The sequence below is a fragment of the Alosa alosa genome, chromosome 16 (assembly GCF_017589495.1).
Source record: "Alosa alosa isolate M-15738 ecotype Scorff River chromosome 16, AALO_Geno_1.1, whole genome shotgun sequence".
NCBI lineage: Eukaryota > Metazoa > Chordata > Actinopteri > Clupeiformes > Clupeidae > Alosa > Alosa alosa.
In genome coordinates, this window is record NC_063204.1 from 29,282,087 (window position 1) to 29,302,006 (window position 19,920).

General features: G+C 43.1%; 4 protein-coding genes across 6 annotated transcripts in view; 3 read left to right on the forward strand and 1 right to left on the reverse strand.

Annotated features, from left to right (window-relative positions):
• The first annotated feature begins 1,161 nt into the window (after positions 1-1,161).
• Positions 1,162-4,848, forward strand: c1qtnf5 (C1q and TNF related 5). 2 transcript variants are annotated; one of them, XM_048266365.1, is made up of 3 exons: positions 1,162-1,337; positions 2,881-3,138; positions 3,630-4,848. In XM_048266365.1, exons 2-3 carry the CDS (start codon positions 2,913-2,915, stop codon positions 4,148-4,150), a joined length of 747 nt encoding a protein of 248 aa, XP_048122322.1. In that variant the 5' UTR covers positions 1,162-1,337; positions 2,881-2,912; the 3' UTR covers positions 4,151-4,848. The 2 variants fall into 2 exon arrangements, with proteins under 2 accessions (XP_048122322.1, XP_048122323.1); XM_048266366.1 differs by lacking the exon at positions 1,162-1,337 and adding an exon at positions 1,372-2,125.
• A 1,454-nt stretch (positions 4,849-6,302) lies between these two features.
• Positions 6,303-9,814, reverse strand: rnf26 (ring finger protein 26). Of its 2 annotated transcripts, none has more exons than XM_048266369.1 (2): positions 9,660-9,814; positions 6,303-9,154 (listed from the first exon to the last, which is right to left on the reverse strand). In XM_048266369.1, the coding sequence occupies exon 2, from the start codon at positions 9,067-9,069 to the stop codon at positions 7,723-7,725; it is 1,347 nt and encodes a 448-aa protein (XP_048122326.1). In that variant the 5' UTR covers positions 9,070-9,154; positions 9,660-9,814; the 3' UTR covers positions 6,303-7,722. The 2 variants fall into 2 exon arrangements, with proteins under 2 accessions (XP_048122326.1, XP_048122325.1); XM_048266368.1 differs by having other exon boundaries at positions 9,533-9,814.
• Positions 9,815-10,102: 288 nt separating this feature from the next.
• On the forward strand, positions 10,103-16,811 carry arcn1b (archain 1b). The gene is made up of 10 exons (XM_048267136.1): positions 10,103-10,411; positions 11,450-11,713; positions 12,149-12,328; positions 12,918-13,114; positions 13,548-13,712; positions 13,916-14,081; positions 14,469-14,616; positions 14,709-14,817; positions 15,279-15,483; positions 15,669-16,811. The coding sequence occupies exons 1-10, from the start codon at positions 10,409-10,411 to the stop codon at positions 15,756-15,758; spliced, it is 1,527 nt and encodes a 508-aa protein (XP_048123093.1). The 5' UTR covers positions 10,103-10,408; the 3' UTR covers positions 15,759-16,811.
• Positions 16,812-17,822: 1,011 nt separating this feature from the next.
• The window catches only part of phldb1b (pleckstrin homology-like domain, family B, member 1b), a 61,879-nt gene continuing 59,781 nt past the window's right edge, over positions 17,823-19,920 (forward strand). Inside the window, exons 1-2 of the mRNA XM_048266080.1 lie at positions 17,823-18,021; positions 18,939-19,120. The gene's annotated coding sequence lies outside the window, so the exon portion shown is untranslated. The remainder of the gene's footprint in view (positions 18,022-18,938; positions 19,121-19,920) is intronic.

Genomic DNA, 19,920 nt, shown 5'->3' on the forward strand with positions numbered 1-19,920 from the left:
CACAAGTGGCTGGCCTGGTTACCCTGAATTAGAGGGAAAAGGACACAATGTGTTAATATTTGCCAGGGATGCGTTCACATGTTTAGCCGTGGCCCTCCAGGGATGCGTTCACATGTTTAGCCGTGGCCCTCCAGGGATGCGTCCACATGTTTAGCCGTGGCCCTCCAGGGATTCGTCCACATGTTTAGCCGTGGCCCTCCAGGGTTTGGGAGGCTGCATGAGGCCCCAGCTCTCCTTTGGTGGTGCATTAATAGGCCGCTTGGCAGCCCAGTAATGAGAAGTAAAAGTAGAGAAGAGGGAATTTTATAGACCCCCCACCAGACAAATAGCACTCTTTAAAACCACAAAGCAGAGAAAGCAATGCATATGTTATCTGAATGTCTTAAAGTTGTGAATGTATATTTTGTGCAAATGACTATTTACAGTTTGCTATCAATTGTTTTTTTTATTTCATTTAATGTAGAAACTGTAGTTTAATTTGATCATTACAGTTAGAAATGCCTTGTTTGAAACCCCAGCTGTCCGTAGTTAGTGGTACAGCTACTTTGCAGCCTAAGGACATCTAGAGCTATGAAAGTAAATTGAGCAATATGTGGTACTGTGCGAAAAACAGAACCGCTTCTTTTATTTTAGTGGCATTATTCAAAAGAATATCCATCTGGGCAGCTATATTGATGACTAAGGCTTTTCTTTCCTCCACAAGAGAAAAAGGCTATTAAAGGGTCTTGTCCAAGAGACCGTGTTTATTGTACGCGTATGGTTTGTATCAGTTGGCTTTGAAGCTGAGGCTGTGGTTGCACAGAGCTGTTCCTCCTTGATGATGTGTGAGTTTGGGACAGGCTCTGACCACAGTTGTCGTCCCCCCTCCCTCACAACATGGGCTCCCTGTCAGGAGCTTCCTCGTCTCCTTCAGCAGCTGTTTGCTCCCCGAGCGCCACCACTCCCCACATATTTCTACTGAAGCTTTACTATTTGTTCCTTTTCCACCAGTATCGCTTGTTATTTGTTCTCAGGCTCGCCTTTCACCTTTTATCCTCTTTGGACGAGCATCAAATATTCCTGGTCCTCCGTCTTTGTTGCTTCCCTATCCCTCCTTCCCTCCTCTGCCCCTTCTCTCCTCCCTCCTTTGTCTTCCTCCTCTCCTCCCTCCTCTCCTCCCTCTTCTCTCTCCCCCTCTCTTGCTCCCTAATTGGCTTTCATTGCCATTTCCTTCCAAGACGGGGAGTATCACTTTTTCCCAGACTCCCTGAACAAGCGAGAAAAGTTCAGCGTTACACTTATTTTCTGCCCTGGACGGACCTGAGCTGTTTCCTCAGTGAAGCTCAGAACTGGTACAGGTAAGTTTTACATTCCAGCTTTGCTAAATCTAACTTCTCCAGCTGCTTTCAAGCTCAAGTGGCAGTGATGGAAACCATGGGTTTTAAAACCCACATATCTAATTTACTTTTTCTACATCTAGTTTACTGTCTCTAGCTTTACTATGTCTGGTTTTACTATGTTTATTGCACTCAGAATCTATCAGTCTATTGGAGTTCATGGCTCACATCACTATAAATATTGGAAGTAGTTGATTGGGTGAACAGTGCAAATAAGAACAAAGACCAGAGGTTCATACTCCATACTCTATTGTTTACTGCCCTCTATCCGCTAAACATGACTGATGGAGCTCACTACAATGAGACTACACCAGGGACCACAAGAACACCGAAGTTGAGTTAGTTCAGACTACACCAGGGACTAAAAAACACAGAAGTTGAGTTAGTTTGTGACTTGAATTTCTGTTGTTTTGAATGTGTCTTAACCTTAGATGTATTCCGTTGTAGCCCTTTACAGTATAGGAAAAGGTTACATCTGTCTTCAGCAAAGACAGTAAGACCTTAAGTGGCGAAGGTGAGGACAGTAAGGGGAGGTAATGTGGGGATGGGCAGGAGAAGAGATGAGTGAGAGGTGAAAGGACATTACTGACTGCAGGCAGACCGGCAGCAGACAGATGGCCCCGTGCTGGAGTGCTATTTAGTCTGCGCGCCGCACACATTCCCCAGGGGAGCGGTTCCTTTAACTCCCCAGTCAGACATTTTCATGCAGAGATGCAGACGCTGAAGGAGTCCAGTGCTTCTGGAGCCAGGTAACAGCATAATGTTAAAGCTATTCCAGTAAACAAGGGCACCAAATCACGGCCCTTTCTGGTGATGGGAATGGAGTCGTTTTGGTCAGACAGTTAAAGGAGCTTTGGGGGAAAAGACAGCTGTTTTTCAAAGTATAAATGTAGCTTAAAAGGAAAGCTGATTTTCCTGGAGGCATTAACTTCAGAGAAATGCATTGCCTCAGGCCAAAGGTGTGAGTGTGTGTGTGAATGTGTGAGCTCTCGCTTTCTCATCTAAGAATCATTCAGGACAGATGTGTTTACTTTCATATGTGGACGGTCCAGGACATTTCTCCTTCAGTGCCCCTTCCAGCTGAGTGTGTGTGGCAGAGTTAATATCCCCTTCCAGCCCGCCGAGTGTGTGAGGCAGAGTTAATAATCTAATAATAAACTTGTGCAAAGTTAATCAAGATGGAACGATCATGACAAGAGAAGGATCATTGCCGCATATTCCTGATTGTTAGTTGTTATTGGCTGTTGAATTCCCCTGTGGTTTGGTCTTACTAATAGGATAGATATGAGCTTATGTAACATCCTGAGTGCTTTCCCCATCATCAGCTGACTGCATACCACTGCTTTGCACGAGAATTAACTCCCAGACTGACTGAAGTCTGTTTTGGTTCAACCCAAGCGCACTCATGAACATTGAACTCGTCAGGTTACTTTAAAAAACAACAGCTGCAAATGATTCATGTCCCCCCCCTCCCCCCACATGCTCCTTGTCCCTTTTCCTGCAGAGTCTACAGACAACGCCTGGAGCTTACAAGTGATGTCGCCCTCAGAGAAGTGGTCACTCTCTCTGCTTGTCATGCTGCTGGCCAGTGTTTCGCACGAGCTTGACGACAACAAGATCCCCAGCCTGTGTTCTGGTAGTCCAGGTATCCCAGGATCCCCCGGGATGCACGGCAGCCCCGGTGTGCCAGGGAGGGATGGCAGAGACGGGCGTGATGCCCAAGCCGGGGCACCAGGGGAGAAAGGAGACAGGGGGGAACCAGGTGAAGTCGTCTGGCCGCCGCACTGCCAACACATAAACCCATAAAACTGCAGCACCCAAGCAAGACAGATGGCAAAGTCATTTTAGCAAAAGCCTGTGTATACTGGAGGAGGAATTGGCGCTGTGACACAGCTGTCAAGTATAAATAACGCTGTAATGGCAGAAGCACACAGCCCCCAGGCTAACACATAACTGCAGGTGTGTCCTCTTGCATCAGCGAATGGCAGCACGTTCACTCATGACTTCTGCTGCTCTGTTTTCTAGTATCTGTGATTGACAGTAGGCTATTTGTACGTTACTCTCAAACCTTCCCATAATGACAGCAGGTCTGTTTTCTAATATCTGTGATTGACAGTAGGCTATTTGTATGTTACTCTCAAACCTTCCCATAACGACTGCAGGTGTATCTTCTATTTGTGATTGACACTAGGCTATTACAGGTTACGCTCATGCCATCCCATTTGAGACTGTACTGTCTCCTTTGTCCTCCAGGTCAGACTGGTTCCAGGGGCCTCACTGGGGACCATGGTGACCCGGGGCCCAAAGGCGATCAGGGAAAAGATGGGGAGTGTGCTGTGGCCCCTAAGTCCGCCTTCAGCGCCAAGCTGTCAGACGCCAAGGCGGTACCGGTCGCAGGGAGTGACGCCATACGATTCGATCGGATCGTGCTAAACGAGCAGGGCGACTACAACGCCGAGACGGGCGTGTTCACCTGCCGAGTCCCGGGAGTGTACTACTTCACCGTCCACGCCACGGTCTACCGCGCCAGCCTGCAGTTCGACCTGATGAAGAACGGCTTCGCGCTGGCCTCCTATTTTCAGTTCTTTGGGAACTGGTCCAAACCGGCGTCGCTGTCGGGGGGAACGCTGACGCACCTGATTCCTGGCGATAAAGTCTGGGTTCAGATGGCCCTGGGAGAATACAACGGCTTCTATTCCAGTCCCAAAACAGACAGCACCTTCACAGGCTTCTTGGTGTACTCAGACTGGAAAAACTCGGCTGTGTTTGCATAGCTTATTAGCTGACAATTATGCATTATTGTGTCAGTTTATGTTATAGCCTATACTTTGGCACTGAGTGTGATCATACATCTTTGGGTTCTGTTTCAAAGGTACTTGAAAGGCACAAACCATGAGACTGCAGAAAGCAAAGTAAGGTCAGAATAAACATTATCTGGAGATAACTCGAGTGAGTTAATCACTCAACAGCTTTTCAATTTAATCAATGAAATGCTTTGATTGCCATTATCTTTGTACTGTACAGCTTTTTGTTTACATCAAGGCCAAAACATACAGTTCAGTGCTGGGCCATGGTCATGTTTGAACACTTTTATTCACACTTCCTGTTATGTTCATGCAGAAAGACATGTTGAGAGGATCACTGGTGGTCAGTTAGACATGCAGGCTGAAGTTGGCTTGGTTCCATCCCACTCTACAGTTATGCAAGAAGAGACACTGAAATACTGCTCTGTTTGGCTGCACTCTTGAAATCGATCCAATAAAGCAGTGTTACTCATTGCGCGGCTCGCAAGCCACATGCGGCTCATCAAGCTATAATTGGTGGCTCGCAGATTTCGCCAAATTTGGTTTTACTCATTTTGAGTAGGCCTAAACTGTTCGCCAAAGGCCATCATCTCTGGCCCCAGCTTGATAAAAACAAAAGTAGGCTCTGATTTAGCCTAGTCTACAGTATGACTTCAACGAGGTGATCTTAAGTTTCGTTCTGCTTACAGTATCTCACTGCCACTGCAACGCCTTTGAATGCAATCCGCTGCCCTGTTTACAAATGCTACAGCGGACTTAAACTGCCACCTTGTGGCGATAAGTTGTAATACATTTTTCAGCTGCATGGATCACGCAAGCGAATGAATGAAGTGGCCACTTCTAAATGGGACTCACTGTATGTGTTAACAGTCAATACATTGTTTCAAATGTGCTTCATAAACATACAATATTGCACTACAAAAACGCAAACATCTGAATTATACTTCACCCAAATACAGTATTGAAGGTGAAAGGAAGTTATTAAGCCTTTATGGTGCTTCCTAATTGGGGTATTGTCAAACCTGCTACTACTAATACTAAAAATACAGCATGAAGAAAGTCAAAGACATGCATGCCAGCTTCCGCTCATCCCAGTATTAAAGTAAATCTGGTCTTAAATGAAAATATATTGGCTGTGTTATTTCTTTTTTTGTGGGATGTCCAATTTATATGTAGAAATGCACATTTGCAAAGGTGACTTAGTATGTTGTCGTAAAAGTGGCTCTCCTTTTGATTTTGCACTGCCAATGTGGCTCTTGTGAAAAAAATAGTGAGGATCACTGCAATAAAGCAATTGAGGGTGGATGTATAATTGCCAGCTGTAAAACCTTAACAATGTCTGTAATTCTAATACTTGGTAGACACAGAGTAGCATGTGCGAAGCTTCTCTCTCATTCAACCTGAAAATTGTGTTCTTCTGTCAAACCATATTCTAGTCAGTTCCCTGATCTTGTTATTGAATTCACTACTAAAATACTGTTTTTACAGCCGATTCACAAATGACTTGTCATAAGAGCTAATAAAGTGTAGCTAATAGTATTCACATCATTTCCTTGAATAATCCCATGTTACTTTAATGAGAAGACCTTTTGTGATATTGTTAGAAAGTGGTAAATGGAAAGATGAGTGTTTAGGGGGAACTCTCAATGTTGCGATGACTGGACAAGTTATTGTGTCTAATTTGTTGAGCAGCTGTATTCTATTGTAATATACACATCAGACTAAAACTTTTCCTGTACGTTTATGACGTCATGTAATGTCTACGCATTCACCCAGACAACCCCTTTCCTGCTCCCTGGATCCATCCTTACTCTGCATTTGTCAGATAATAAAACTTTACTGATGGCTCTACACAGAAGAATATATTGAACAATCAAAATATACATAGCCATCTTCACAGATAATCTAATCATTTTTGTGTTGTCTTTTCGTAATAATATTATGTGAATCTGCTACATCAAATTGCTATAGTATGCGCAAGTAGGCTACCAACCCGTCTCAAATGTATGTCTTTAGACAGCCATTGTTGCATTCAGTTGGAATATGTACAATAAGGATTAACTGACTTGTAATCCCATCTAATAATCTAGACTAATGTGGAGGCTGCAAGGTACAAACAGTCTGAAATCTAGACATGTTTTATTGAGTGTTCTCACATCACTTACATTCTCATCATCTTCACACCTTCTGAATACAAAAAAATACATAAACAGCTCAAAGCTGTATTCAAGGTCCCTGATCCCAGAAAACAAACTTCTGTTTTTATTGAACCCGTCATTGTAATCACCAGAAGCAGATATACAATTATGATCCCTCAAATGTCTGACAATGTCAAGGCACTAAGCAAGAAATGAACATGATGTTTTAACTATATAAAACCATACCTCAAGGAGAAATTATGGTATTAGATAGTGTTTACTACTGGTATTAGATAGTGTTTGGAAGCATGGATTTCTCTCATTTTAACATTTTTTGATCACCAATATGTCCATCTTTGTCTATAGTACACAAGATAGGTAAACAATTAAAATAAAAATGTTTTTCTTCATTTTGTCTCTTGCAACGGAATGTAAACGAGGGTTGCCCACTTTAAATTACCAGTGATGTTTGCGAGTCGGAACCGTGAACTTCAATTTCTGGAATTGACCAAAGCAGTAAAAACGACCAAAGCCTACTGCTAGGCCACGATAGCATGTTTTTTTGTCTGCTCGTCAGGTAGCGTATGCTTCTTAAGGCAAATGAAAACGGCTAACAGGTTCACTCTCATATTCATATATCAACAGCTGATTTCATATTCTGTTTTTCACCTTTTTGATAATTTTTCAAAAGAATGTAGGAATACTATTAAGCACTGAGAGGACATACATGGAAAACAAAGCATTTCACCAAGAGTATATATACTTATACTATATCTTCACAGTCGCCGTGTTCCCTACAACAACAACACCTTGATCAGAGGTATACAAAACCACTTCCAACATTCTGTCAACCCGTTCATGTGACATGAAAATCTGATTGTTGAGAAAAACAAATGCATAACAGTGGAATATCTTAACACATCATAATATCAAAAATAAATGATGCCATTGTAAGAAAGAAGCACAAATTAAGAAATAAATCCTCTGTGCATATGTGTTTGGAAGTGTATATGCACTGGAGTAGTTCTCACTCACACTGACCCTTATTCATGCAGTCCTTCACCACGCAGGGAGTATAAAACTATTGCAAGCATTACTATGGGTACAAAATATGTCGGCTAGATTCTAGACATCTTTCAAAGTTGGCCATAGGTTTTCTTTTGTTTGTTTGTTGGTTTACATTTACGTCTGTTTGGTTTCAAATAAGACAGTGCTCATACTGACAGTGCGGAAAGGCCAAGAATGACGTGCCAACAATCCACAGTGTGTGATCCATCCTCATCAAGCCCCTGCACTATCAGCTGATAGCCTGAGATTGCTACTCGACACCCTAGAAAGCTCTCAACAGCAAGATCTCGCTTGGCATTAAGACGCAAAGCAAAGCGGGCCGAGGCCACTGGTCCATCAGAGATACACATCCATGGTCTGGAAGATCATGTGTCGGCAGAGCGGGCAGTTGCGCTGGTACACGGGCTGGGTGAGCAGGATGTCCGTGCAGCTGCGGCACAGGCAGAGGTGGCGGCAGGGCAGCAGCACCACCGTCTTGAAGCTGTCCTGGCAGATGACGCACTTCTTGCGCTCCTCCTGTTCCTGCAGCATGGTGAGGAGGCTGGAGTCCACCTCTGGAGACGGACACGGCTTGAGGCTGCTGCCCTCGTCTGCCGTCTGCAGCGGCCTGCTCGTGCTGGAGCTCGGCAAGAGGCGCTCGGAAGAGTGACCGGCCGGTGGCGGGGGCTGGTGAGCGAGGGGTCGGCGTGCGAGGCCCAGTGCGGGCTGTCCGTCACCACCGGCGGCGTTCCCAGCAGGCACCCTCTGCTCCGCTAGTATCTCCGGCTGCCCCGCATCCCCGTCCCCATCTGTCCGCACTGCCCGATGGCCAAAGCGGTGGCGGCTGCCGTGCCACACGGCCACCCTCTGCCGCAGGTTTCTCTCTAGCACGTACAAGCGATGGATAGGCACCTGCAGATGTCGAAGGGAGGGCACTGTGCTGATGTAGTGGGTGAGGCGGTTGGCTTGCTGTCTTGACAGCTCGGGGTTCAGGTAAATCGTGGTGCTCGCTACGACACCCACTGTGAACAACAGTCCATAAAAATTCAACAGGAAAATGCTGACAAAGATGTGGCCAAGGGAGGCCAGAAACTCCACAGCCGAGAGGCATGGCGTCCACAGGAAGACCGAGGCCCCGACCAGAGTGCTATACAGGAAGCTGAACACCGCCAAGGTCAGTTCCAAGATGTTTTGTAAGGGACAGAGGACTGTCTCCCAAAGACCGACGAGCACAGTGTAAAAATTCTGCGTGCTAATCAGCAGCAAGTTCACAATAGTGTTGGCTAAATAGACTACCAGGCTAAGGGCAATGCCACAGCCCTCCCATACGTGCTTCAGCACACTGTGTCCAGAAAGCAACCCACGGTGTAGAAGGTCCCTGGTTCGCAGCAGTACATGGGAGGCAAGGTAGCCTACCATCTTACAACTTTCCACCAGCCCTCCTATGAGCTGCTGTCCACCCCCAGCCAGGTTGTGAGTCAATACTGACACTCCTTCCGACATGGTGAACAGGCAGACGAGGGTGAGGTTCCAGCATTCTATCACAGAGTTTGTGAGCAACATGGGTAGGTGATGGATGAAGGAAATCAAGCCAATCAAAAGCCGGATCAGGGAATGAACAATGACAAAATTTAAATCCAGCAGGAAACAGGCTATTTCGAAACATTTTCCAATGGTACAAAATAAGAAGTTAACGACGCCCATGCCTGTTTTATCCTGTCCACCTCAATGGTCAACTGAATTCAGACACCCATGGGACTGGAGACTGGAGGCGTTTAAGACCACGGATCTGAAAACAGAGAATCAAGAAGATACAGTTCTACGTAAGTCATAACAGGTACGCCACGGTATCTTTTGGTAGCCGAGTTAAACTCTTCAGCTAGACTAGCCATCTGTCTAGAAAGGTTATTGCCTCATATGACAGGCAGCGTCCAAAAGTCCACGAAGAAGATACCGTCACATTTATGTCATCTTTAACTCGCATAAAAAGTGGTTATAACTTCAATTAATTATAATGTTTCACAGCACAGTGACACATGCATAGCAGCTAACTGATCAAAAGAAACTATGATAAGATGTTAGCAATAGCCCAGTCTGGGCGGATGTTTGCATTCAAAAAGTTAGCTCACTAACGCTAGCTAGCTAGAAGCTACGACAGTTTGCTTACCAATCTAGCAAAAGATAAGATCCACATTCCCGCTTAATGGCGGTATAAGTCGGCCTGGTATACAGTTGTTGTGGGAATTCTTACTAATTGCCGATGTGAATAAATAACAACATGCCCGGACAGATACCTGCTACCATCATCGCGTTGTTTATGCTCGGTTGTTGCACATTCTTCCTCACTGATAGCTAACAACGTAATCAGCCGTAGTGGCATGTCGATAGTACAGACCGCCTCCATCTGGACTGGAAGACGAATTGCATGCGTTGTAGATGTCTGCTTCTCTGTCACTTTTGTTCTTGCTTTCTCCTTCCTGAGTTGTACAAATTGCAAAACAAGTAACGTTGCAGCAGAGAGCTACAGTTCAGTCAGTGTTTTAAATGATCGTTGACTTTCTGAAGTCAAAAGGCGCAGGCCCTACCGTATGCAACGTCACGTTACACATTCACAGTACAATAAAAATACCCCGTCTCCGAACCAATGCGCAAACAAAAGTATAAAGTCGTTTGCATTTTGGAACAGTTCATCGATATTTATCGAAGTGTTCGATGAATGAATGCTTCAGGAACATTATTGATATCCAACACAACGTTGAGGGGATGGGCACAGGGTGACTGGTTGTGTGATGGTCAGAGAAAGTTGTAGCTGCCACTGACTCAGTATCATTAGTAGCCAAGATTCATTCGTCACCACTTCAGTCACCACCGGAGACGTGGCTATGTACTTCTGCCATATTGCCAAGTTATCTCAACTCTAGCTAGCCTTGACAGATGACCACATCAACAGCGACAGCATCCAAATTAACTTCTTGATAAACGTGTAAAAGATAGGACAGTCGCGGTCAGAGATTATACCAGGAAATATCACAGGAAACTCAAAATGGTAAGAGATAAGGCCAAGGTAGCTAGCCGTAACGTTAGCAGCTTGTAGCTTGTTTAACTAACATTCGCTAGCGAGTCTCTTCTCAGACAGGTAATAGTTTTGAGTAAGTTGGGCAGCTTGCAATAATTGACCTACTGGATTTTGAACTACACTTTATCACGTTAACCACCAGGCGAAATTGCTAGCTATTTTTGCTAACTGTTTGTAACGATTCTTGGTATCCTAATCCCTCTGTAAGCTAACGATAAGTTAGCTGCTGTCATTCCATTCAGACAGGAGTTTGAACTAAGTTGTGTTTTGACTAGTTTTATATTGAGTGTGTTGTTTGGGAGTTGTTTATATGTGATTATAGTGGTCGTTTTGGCCATAGGTCAGAACATAGCAGGCCATTACATACATATTAAAACTTGTAGATTTTATGAATAGCCCACTTCTCTGTTGAAATAGGATAAGCTAACGCTAGCCGTCTCAGTAGCATATCGAATCAAAGGTCTTATTTCGTGTTCGATCTGCAGTTACGTTAGCTTGTCTGCAGGGAGCTTATGGTCTTGTACAATGTGGTGGTGTAATAATATATTTTTTTACAATGTGGTGGTGTAATAATATAAATTAGCTAGTAATCTTTTACATCAGACGCAGTAATAGTTACACACATTATTGGTGATGTATCAAGTACAGACAGTGTAAGGCCATGCACAACTGACAAATGTAATAATGCAATACATTGTTCTTGAAATCCTTCAGCCAGCACTCTAGTCATGGAAAGAGCACTGTGGAAAGCTTTGTTTGTGATGTTCTGAAATAACTGTACATCTTTATTCATACCCATCTTAAATCACTGTAATTTGTAAGGATCCCTGCCCTAAATATTTGATTTAAAAAAAAATCAATTCAGCTTAAAAGTCTTCAGAAATCAGCATAATACACACTGCCTAAGAGGCCATTTGAATGTAGAAATGAAAACTCTGTATACAGGTCAATAAGTGGCAACACTGTAGTTGTGTTTATTCAGACTGAGTCCTCCCCTTTTGTTTCTAGGTGCTTTTGGCGGCCGCAGTGTGTACCAAGTCGGGGAAGCCCCTCTTGTCCCGACAGTTTGTGGAGATGACGAGGACACGTATCGAGTGCCTCCTGGCGGCCTTTCCAAAGCTGATGAACGTGGGCAAGCAGCACACGTTTGTGGAGACTGACAGCATTCGCTACGTCTACCAGCCCCTGGAGAGGTTGTACATGGTCCTCCTCACCACCAAGAACAGCAACATCTTAGAGGACTTGGAGACCTTGCGGCTTTTCTCACGCGTGGTATGTCGTTGTGTGTGTGTGTGTGTGTGTGTGTGTGTGTGTGTGTGTGTGTATGGGGTCATTGTGAGTTAGTGCAGTGGTTCTCAACCAGTGTGCCGTGAGGTGTACCGTGGAATTTTGAGGAACATTTTATACAGGCTCATAGTTATAAAGTGGTTGTTATAAAGCAGCCTAATAGGCAATCTATTAATCAGCTCAGTCAGCATCATGTGAGCATATGCCTATCTATGGTCCCAGTTAATGAACACTCTAGAAAAAATATGGGCATAAGAATGAACTTATATGTGTGTGACATACTTCATAATCAGTAACCATATGTGTCTTGGCATTTTGGTTTGACTTTTGGTGTGTCTTAGACCCAAATAAGTTGAGAACTTCTGAGTTAGTGTATGTACTGCAGGTTTGTTGACATTTCACAATCAAACTGCCTGTCAGATCCCGGAGTACTGCCGCACGATGGACGAGGGGGAGATCTCGGACCACTGCTTTGAGCTCTTGTTCGCCTTTGATGAGATCGTGGCCCTGGGCTACAGAGAAAATGTCAACCTCACCCAGATCCGCACCTTCACAGAGATGGACTCCCATGAGGAGAGGGTGTTCCGCGCTGTCAGAGAGGTCAGTTTTGCAGTGTGTGGCCTGTGAAAGCAATATTTTAGAGTGATTTATTTTCTTTAGGAAATGATGGTACATTATAATTATACAAAAATTGTGCCTGTATAATAGAATATGTTTCTTTCTAATATAGAGTGTCTGCTTTTGAATTTCAAGTTCATGCAAATTTGGGCTGCAACGTGTAATCGATTAGTTGTCAATTATTGAATTAATCGGCAACTGTTTTGTTAATGGGTTCAGCGATTTTGTCACTTTTTTTGGAAAATACCTAAAAATTCTCTAATTGCCTTGACTTCAACTTGCATGTGGACAAAGCAAGGCATTTGAAGGCATAATGAAACACTGATAACATTACAACAGTTTTATGACATTTGAAACAACTTCTATATAATTGTTAGTTGCAGCCCTGATATAGATATCATTTTGGGCAGACACAAACAAAAGGAAAATAAATATTTGTTTTATGTTTTGCCCTATAACTAATCTGTTAAGAATGTGTGTTTCTGACATACCTGTTGCTACTACCAGTTGCTTAACTCTGGGCTGTCAGTCTGCTCCAGTATTAAACACTGTGTGTGTCCTGTGAGCACAGACCCAGGAGAGGGAGGCCAAGGCGGAGATGAGGAGGAAGGCCAAAGAGCTGCAGCAGGTCCGGAGGGACGCCGAGCGCAGCGGGAGGAAGGCCCCATCCTACGGGGGCTTTGGCGGGGCTAGCATAGCCTCCTCAGCTGGCCTCATCAAAGACACGTTTGAACCGGAGAAACCCAGGATGGCTCCTGCTCCCGCCAGGTATCGCAAAATCTGCTCTGTGCTTTATTTATTTTGATTTAGTTCATCTGTTATTTTTATTGTTATAGTATTTAGCAGACAGCTTTTGTCTTCTGTAAGTAATTTCTTTTAAATTATTGTATTCATGGCTTAAAGTACTGTGATCTGGCAAGGTCTGTTTGAGAGATTCCACATCTATAAAGTTGCTTATGAACATGAGCTCACTTGTTGGAGAGTATTGATGGACTTTATCTAACCGTAAGGAAGTGCACTTCAATATACTTTTTATTGTGATGAGTCATGCTGCACTGTGAGCACACCAAGGCACTTTCCTATCAACTGTGTTGTTGAAATGGCAATAAACTTCAACTTGACATAAGTAAGATCTCCGTGGTATGACACTGAAATGAGGTGGATTAATTTTTTGGTTGTGCCATGACATGTCCCCCTACAGAGCGAGTGGTCCAAACAAGGCCCTGAAGCTGGGCTCCCGCGGGAAGGAGGTGGAGAACTTTGTGGACAAACTGAAGTCTGAAGGGGAGAACATCATCATGCCTGTTACAGGAAAGAAGCAGTCAGACACCAGCAAAGCCCTACCACCACCAATCAACACCGAGAGGTACAGTACTGCACACCCTTCCTCAAGTGTCTCATGCACACCTGGAGCACATCTGGAGGAAACAATGGCACTATGGGATGTTAATACACTTCTGTGTCAATAGTGGATATGTATACAAAAATTAGTGTTCATTTAAGTCAATGCGGACACTTCAATTTATGCATCAAAGAATCTGCCTGCTGAAGTGCTCCCTTCCTTGACAGTGTTCATTTGAGGGTGGAAGAGAAGGTGTCCCTGGCCTGCGGCCGCGACGGGGGCTTGCAGAACATGGAGGTCACTGGCATCATCACGCTCCGAATCAGCGACGACAAGAACAGCCGCGTTCGTCTGCACCTCGCCAACAATGACAAAAAAGGAGCTCAGCTACAGGTAGGAAGATAACCTTATCAGGCAGAGCCTGCAGAAAGGAGCGTTTTCCTCCCCCATTGGCCTTATTCACACGGTGGCAATTGTAAACCAAAACGAGGCTATGGGGTACACAAACTAGAGGATTGTTGTGTTCTATGCATTCGCCAGTAGGGGGGAAGAACAAGTATGATATAGTGAGTGTACCCATAGCCTTGTTTTGGTGCACAGTGGCTGCCGTGTGAATAAGGTGAATATGGACGGCTGCTATCTGATCATGATTGGTAGCCAAGAAATCCATGTAAATGTCAGGTGTACTTGATTGTTCTGCAAGAGTAGTCAGTCACAACTGTATGAATAGATTGTGCTGCTGCTGATTCTGATGTAAGGCCGTTCACCTCTCTGTGTCAGACTCACCCCAACGTGGACAAGAAGCTCTTCTCCTCTGAGTGTGTGATTGGACTGAAGAATGCAGAGAAGTCTTTCCCTCTAAACAATGATGTAGGGGTTCTGAAATGGAGAGTCCAAACCACTGACGAGGCCCTCATTCCTCTCACAAGTATGTTTGATTGATTTCTGACGTCTGCGGTCCACTTTCATTGCTGTTGTGTACTGCTCCCTGGTAACCCTCTGCTTGTATTGTTCTTGTAGTAAACTGCTGGCCCTCAGAGAGCTCCACTGGGTGTGATGTCAACATCGAGTACGAACTGCACGAGGAGAATCTGGAACTCAAAGACGTTGCCATAGCGATTCCCCTGCCGTGAGTCCACTGGGTTTATGAAATAGCATTTTAAGCTCCGATGTTTTGGCCCTTAAGCCAATTTTTATTTAAAAACTTTATTTAGAATTAATTATTGTGACAATAGATTGATTGCTGTAAGGAGGTGAAGTGTATCCTTGGGCTGAGTAATTTAATTGCGTAAATAAATGAGTAAATGAATGTTGCTAAACTTTGGCTTAATTAACAAGCTCTTATATTTGGTCAGTTACAAATAAGAAATCTGAAGTCTGATAGACCAATTCAATTACAATATCCGCTGCCTCCTGCTGGATGATCAGGGGCACTGCCGGCGGTGATCTGGGTACATGAAGCACTGAGCGGAACACGCAGGTTCATGGCAGGATAGGAGTTGGCTACTTTTTTCACCGCACATTTAGACATGGATGTGCTGCTGGTTCTCTTTGAGTGTCCATGTTCTGATGGGTTGTCTTTTGGTTCAGGTCGGGCGTGGGAGCACCTGTGATTGGAGATGTGGACGGCGAGTATCGCCATGACAGCAGACGGAACATTCTGGTGTGGTCTTTCCCAGTCATCGACGCCGATAACAAGACTGGCAGCATGGAGTTCAGCATTGCCGGCCAAACCAGCGACTTCTTTCCAATCAGTGTGTCTTTCGTCTCCACAAACAACTTATGTGATATACAGGCAAGTTTTTCACGTCATCAGCACACAGTTGACATGACACATACACTTGGACAAAACACAACCACTTGTGGCAAAATACTGTAACTGTAACTATAACAGTCTTTAACATACAGATGTCTATTTTAAGACATTAGCCTTTTGTTGGCCTTACAGTTTTATCATTTTTATTTTTTATCTCCTTCTAGGTTCTCAATGTCACCGCTGTCGATGGAGATAGCCAGGTGAAATTCTCCACAGAAACATCATTTGTGACGGACAAATATGAAATATTGTAACAAAAAAACTGATACTACAATCATTTATATTTTTATGGGTTATGAACCCATCAATTGGATTTTCCCTTCAGAATAGAATTTATTTTGTGACGGTATTGATGTGTACATAATACAGTTGACCGAGAAGAATAAAATATACGTTTAAAGTATTAAAAGTTCAAATAAACCAAATATTGACATACAGCACCAGATTGCCAAGGATTCAGCCTGAGTGGTTGAACAACACCCACAGTGCTCTTAAAACTGAACTCAGCAGGTCTGTCCAAAAGGCATGAAATGTCCTCATCCCCCAAATGCCCTTTCTGTTGTGATTATTCACACATGGTTGTGCTTAGATGGCATCTTGTTTTTATGTATCATTACATTTCCCAGAGTATCAACCTTACTGAACTCCTATTGAGTTAGAGGAAGTATCAGCTCCATATCAGCTGCCTATATTGGGGAAATGGCTATGAAAGGCACATACGGTAAATTCCCCATTGATTTTTTTTTGAAGGCGCATAGATTGATATGTGCCAGTATATGTTATTTAATGCTGACATTTTAGTCATTTTAAGTGCTTGGCTTTACTTTATTCCATATTAACTATTTACTCAGTTTTAAGTCAGTTCTGGTTTCTGTGGACTATTAATATATGTCCGGGTTCCCTCACTCTTGCGGTTTTGGCTGAAGCAAAGTGCTTCCTGTTGTTTTGTGTGTGTGTACAGTATATCCCTAGAAAGGATGAGAACAGGGGTTTGTAGAGAACAGCTCAACAAATGCCTTCTTTTTTTTTACTGAATGCACTTTTTTTGTTACTTAAGATCATAGCATCCAAGGGACATGTACAGGTAGGTCATTTATAACAATGCTTCAGTTCCTGTAGTTCTTGAATTGTCTTTGTTAACGGTATTTGTGAACTACTTTATGTAGCCTCACATTTCTGCTACAAGAGTATGTTTTTGTACCTCTACATGTAAAATCATGGAACTTTATTATCAAATGTTGGAGTAATGACATTCCAGTCTACAAATTCATATAATATAAACTTTAATAAAAGCAATTGTTAACTGATTTCTGTTGAACGTGTACCTTGTTTTAATTTGCTTGTTGGTACAACAACATAGCAGAATATTGTGTTACTCAAAATGTAGAGTATAATTGTCACTACTTGGCAGAGCATACATCATTATAGTACAGTTTAATTTAATAAACTGGAGCGTGTATGTGGATCCTGGTTTATATTTTACAATTTACTTAGACACAGTCCATGGTAAGACAAAACTTAACTGTAGATAAAAGCAATGTTTTAAACTAACATACCATTTACTTAATGAAGCAATCCCCAGTGCTGTTTTCAGTGATTTCACCTGAAATTGGTATTTTCTCAACCTTCCCACTCTCAGCACCTTCAAAAAGTATCACAAGGTCATCCTATGGATTTTAGATCAAAGAAAAATCAGCATCTTGAACATAGACAGAAAAAAAAACACAAAAGCTCCACATGGCATCAGACGGTTCAAAGTGAAATCAACATTTGTTTTGCTGCAAGTCTTAAGGGCTGTGACAGTGAGAGGCAGGAAATTGCACGCATTCTGAGGGAATATGAGGAATGTCCTTTTGCGTGCAATACAACACACAAAAGTACAAACAGACCTTTTTTAAGGGTTTTCTTGGCATTACCTTGTTAGATTTGGGGAAGCGTTATAGAAATGTAGGTTTTGTTTGAGGGTGAATTTACTTTTTGAGTTTGGCAAAAGCAATTTCATATATAATTTTATATACTTTTAGATTAGTAAGAAAGGGTCTTTATAGAACCAGATCTTTATATTGTCCATAAAGTGACATGAAGTTCTTCTCAGCTCTCTTTCTACACTGCAGACGTGCAGAGTGAAATGCTTGACCCAACCTTGACACTTCTACAGTCTTAGATTTGGCCTTGGAAATAACATTCATTGTAGCTTGGAATAACCATTTTTTTCGATAAACTCTTCAAGGGCAGATGTAGGCTAATGTGAAGAAAATTCTCCATATTGAAACTTTATCCAGCATACAGAATTAGCAGAATCTAGCTATAGTAAAATACTGAGGGCCCTCATCGTCAGGAGGGTGGACACAAGTCTCCACCATACCATGGTAAGCAAAGAGAGGGAGTGCCACACACCAAACCATGTTTGGGTCGTAGCCCAAAGACAGTCCAGTCCACTGCCGACTGAGTCTTCTGAAGGTAACGCAGCAGATCAAGCTCTGGTCCCAGGACTCTGCCACAGGACTCGCTGAAAAGGTAAGCTTCAAATCTTGTCATTATGACTTCGGTAGCCTAGAGGAGACTAGATCAGTTACTGAAATGTGTGGGCTATTTTACATTGCAACAGCATTTAATAAATGACAGAAACATTTGGAATAGTATGAGCATTACCGTTCACTGATGTTAGAGTAAACTAAACAAGACATCCTTTAGAGCAGTGTTTCTCAAAGTGTGGTCCTGGGACCACTGGTGGTCCGCAAGCTATCCTAAGTGGTCCACGAGCAGATGTGGTAGAGTATAATATAGATGAGTTGTTTGCAATATTGAACCAACTTGTATGTAAATCAAAACAGTTCTACAACACTGCAAGCTACGCCAGTTTAAATCATATGAATTCTCTGACACAATAAGCAGGGTGCAAAGACAATAAGCAAGGTGGTTTGGCCTATTGTGTAATACTGTTGAAGTAGGTGGCACTCTTTTTTTAGCTAGGTGGTCTGAGGGTTTTTTTTATTGGTTAAGTGGTCCTGGGTCTGAAAAAGTTTGAGAAACACTGAGGAAAGAATAAGATAAAAAACATTTGTTAAAGAATGATGTTTTAATACATTCCTGTGGTAATATAATATCTCGGCTCATTACTCCTTCAAAATGTTTGAAATTCCTCAGAATGTTTCAGTGAATCATTTTGCCAGAGCTGTCACATTATTACCATTGAGAACCATAAGGGGGCACTAGAGCATTGTCTCAAGCAATATTTACGATCACAACTATGAAGTCTCCAGACCAGTGAGTTAAACTGAACTCTCCTGCCAGCCCAAATTCTTCAGCTGAGTTTGTTAGTGTAGAAACAAATTAGTTGGACATTGAAGTGTTTTCAGTGATAGAACAGAGATAGCGTATAGGAGGGGCATCCTGTTTGTAATGATGGAAATTTGTTGGTTTATAAACATTAGTACAACAGAGGAGTGGCAACTACGGGGTAGGCCTTCACTGGTGCCAACAGACCATGACCAGAGGCGTGACAGGCATCAGGCGTGCAGTGACCACTGAGGGTTCATAGCACTACAAACCAAACCAGCACAGTGACCTCAGGACTAAAACCAGCCCAGCATCAGCCCACACTTTGATATAAAAGGTGAGTTTTAATTGCACTCTTGCAGGTTTAACCTTGCAGATATAAAAATACTTGAGCAAATTGAGCATAATTGAAAGAATCTTTGTAATTAGATTTAACCAGCATGCCCACAGTTTGCAGTAAAAATGTAAGCAGTATATTTAGCCTTATAAGGTGTCAGTACTACGTTTAACTAAGTTTATTTCTAAGAGATGAACAGACAGTATGATTGATTCACATGTTTGCTTGCTCTAAGATTATATGCAACTCTCTTTTAACAAATAAAAGGACACAGAGTAAATGGCAGTTGGACAAGTTAAACTTTGACATAAAAACCACCCAATTTAACGACCTTGGCAATGCCAATGAGCACTTTCTGGTATGAACACTTCTTAATCATAGAACCCTTAGGAGGGGGTCATCTTAAACACTTTTTACAACTGTGTGTGTGTGTGTGTGTGTGTGTGTGTGTGTTTGTGAGAGTGTGTGTGTGTGTGTGTGTGTGTGTGTGTGTGTGTGTGTGTGTGTGTGTGTACGTACATGTCTCGGAGAAGTTTTAAGTTGAACAGTATTTCAATTATTCATTCAGCAAGCTATGGGCCTCAGCGTTGCACACACACACACACACACACTACACCCAGTGTTGGGGCCGTCCACTTCCTCCCCTCCCACTGTGGGTGAAGCCAGTGGACTCCTCTGGTAGCCGCTGTGGAGCGATGGTAATTAAACTTTAATGTGTGGTTTAAAGCCCAGCGCAACATGAGCCTGTGAGCAGCAGTAATGACAGGCTGTAGTCTTCGCATTCCTCTCTGCACTGTACC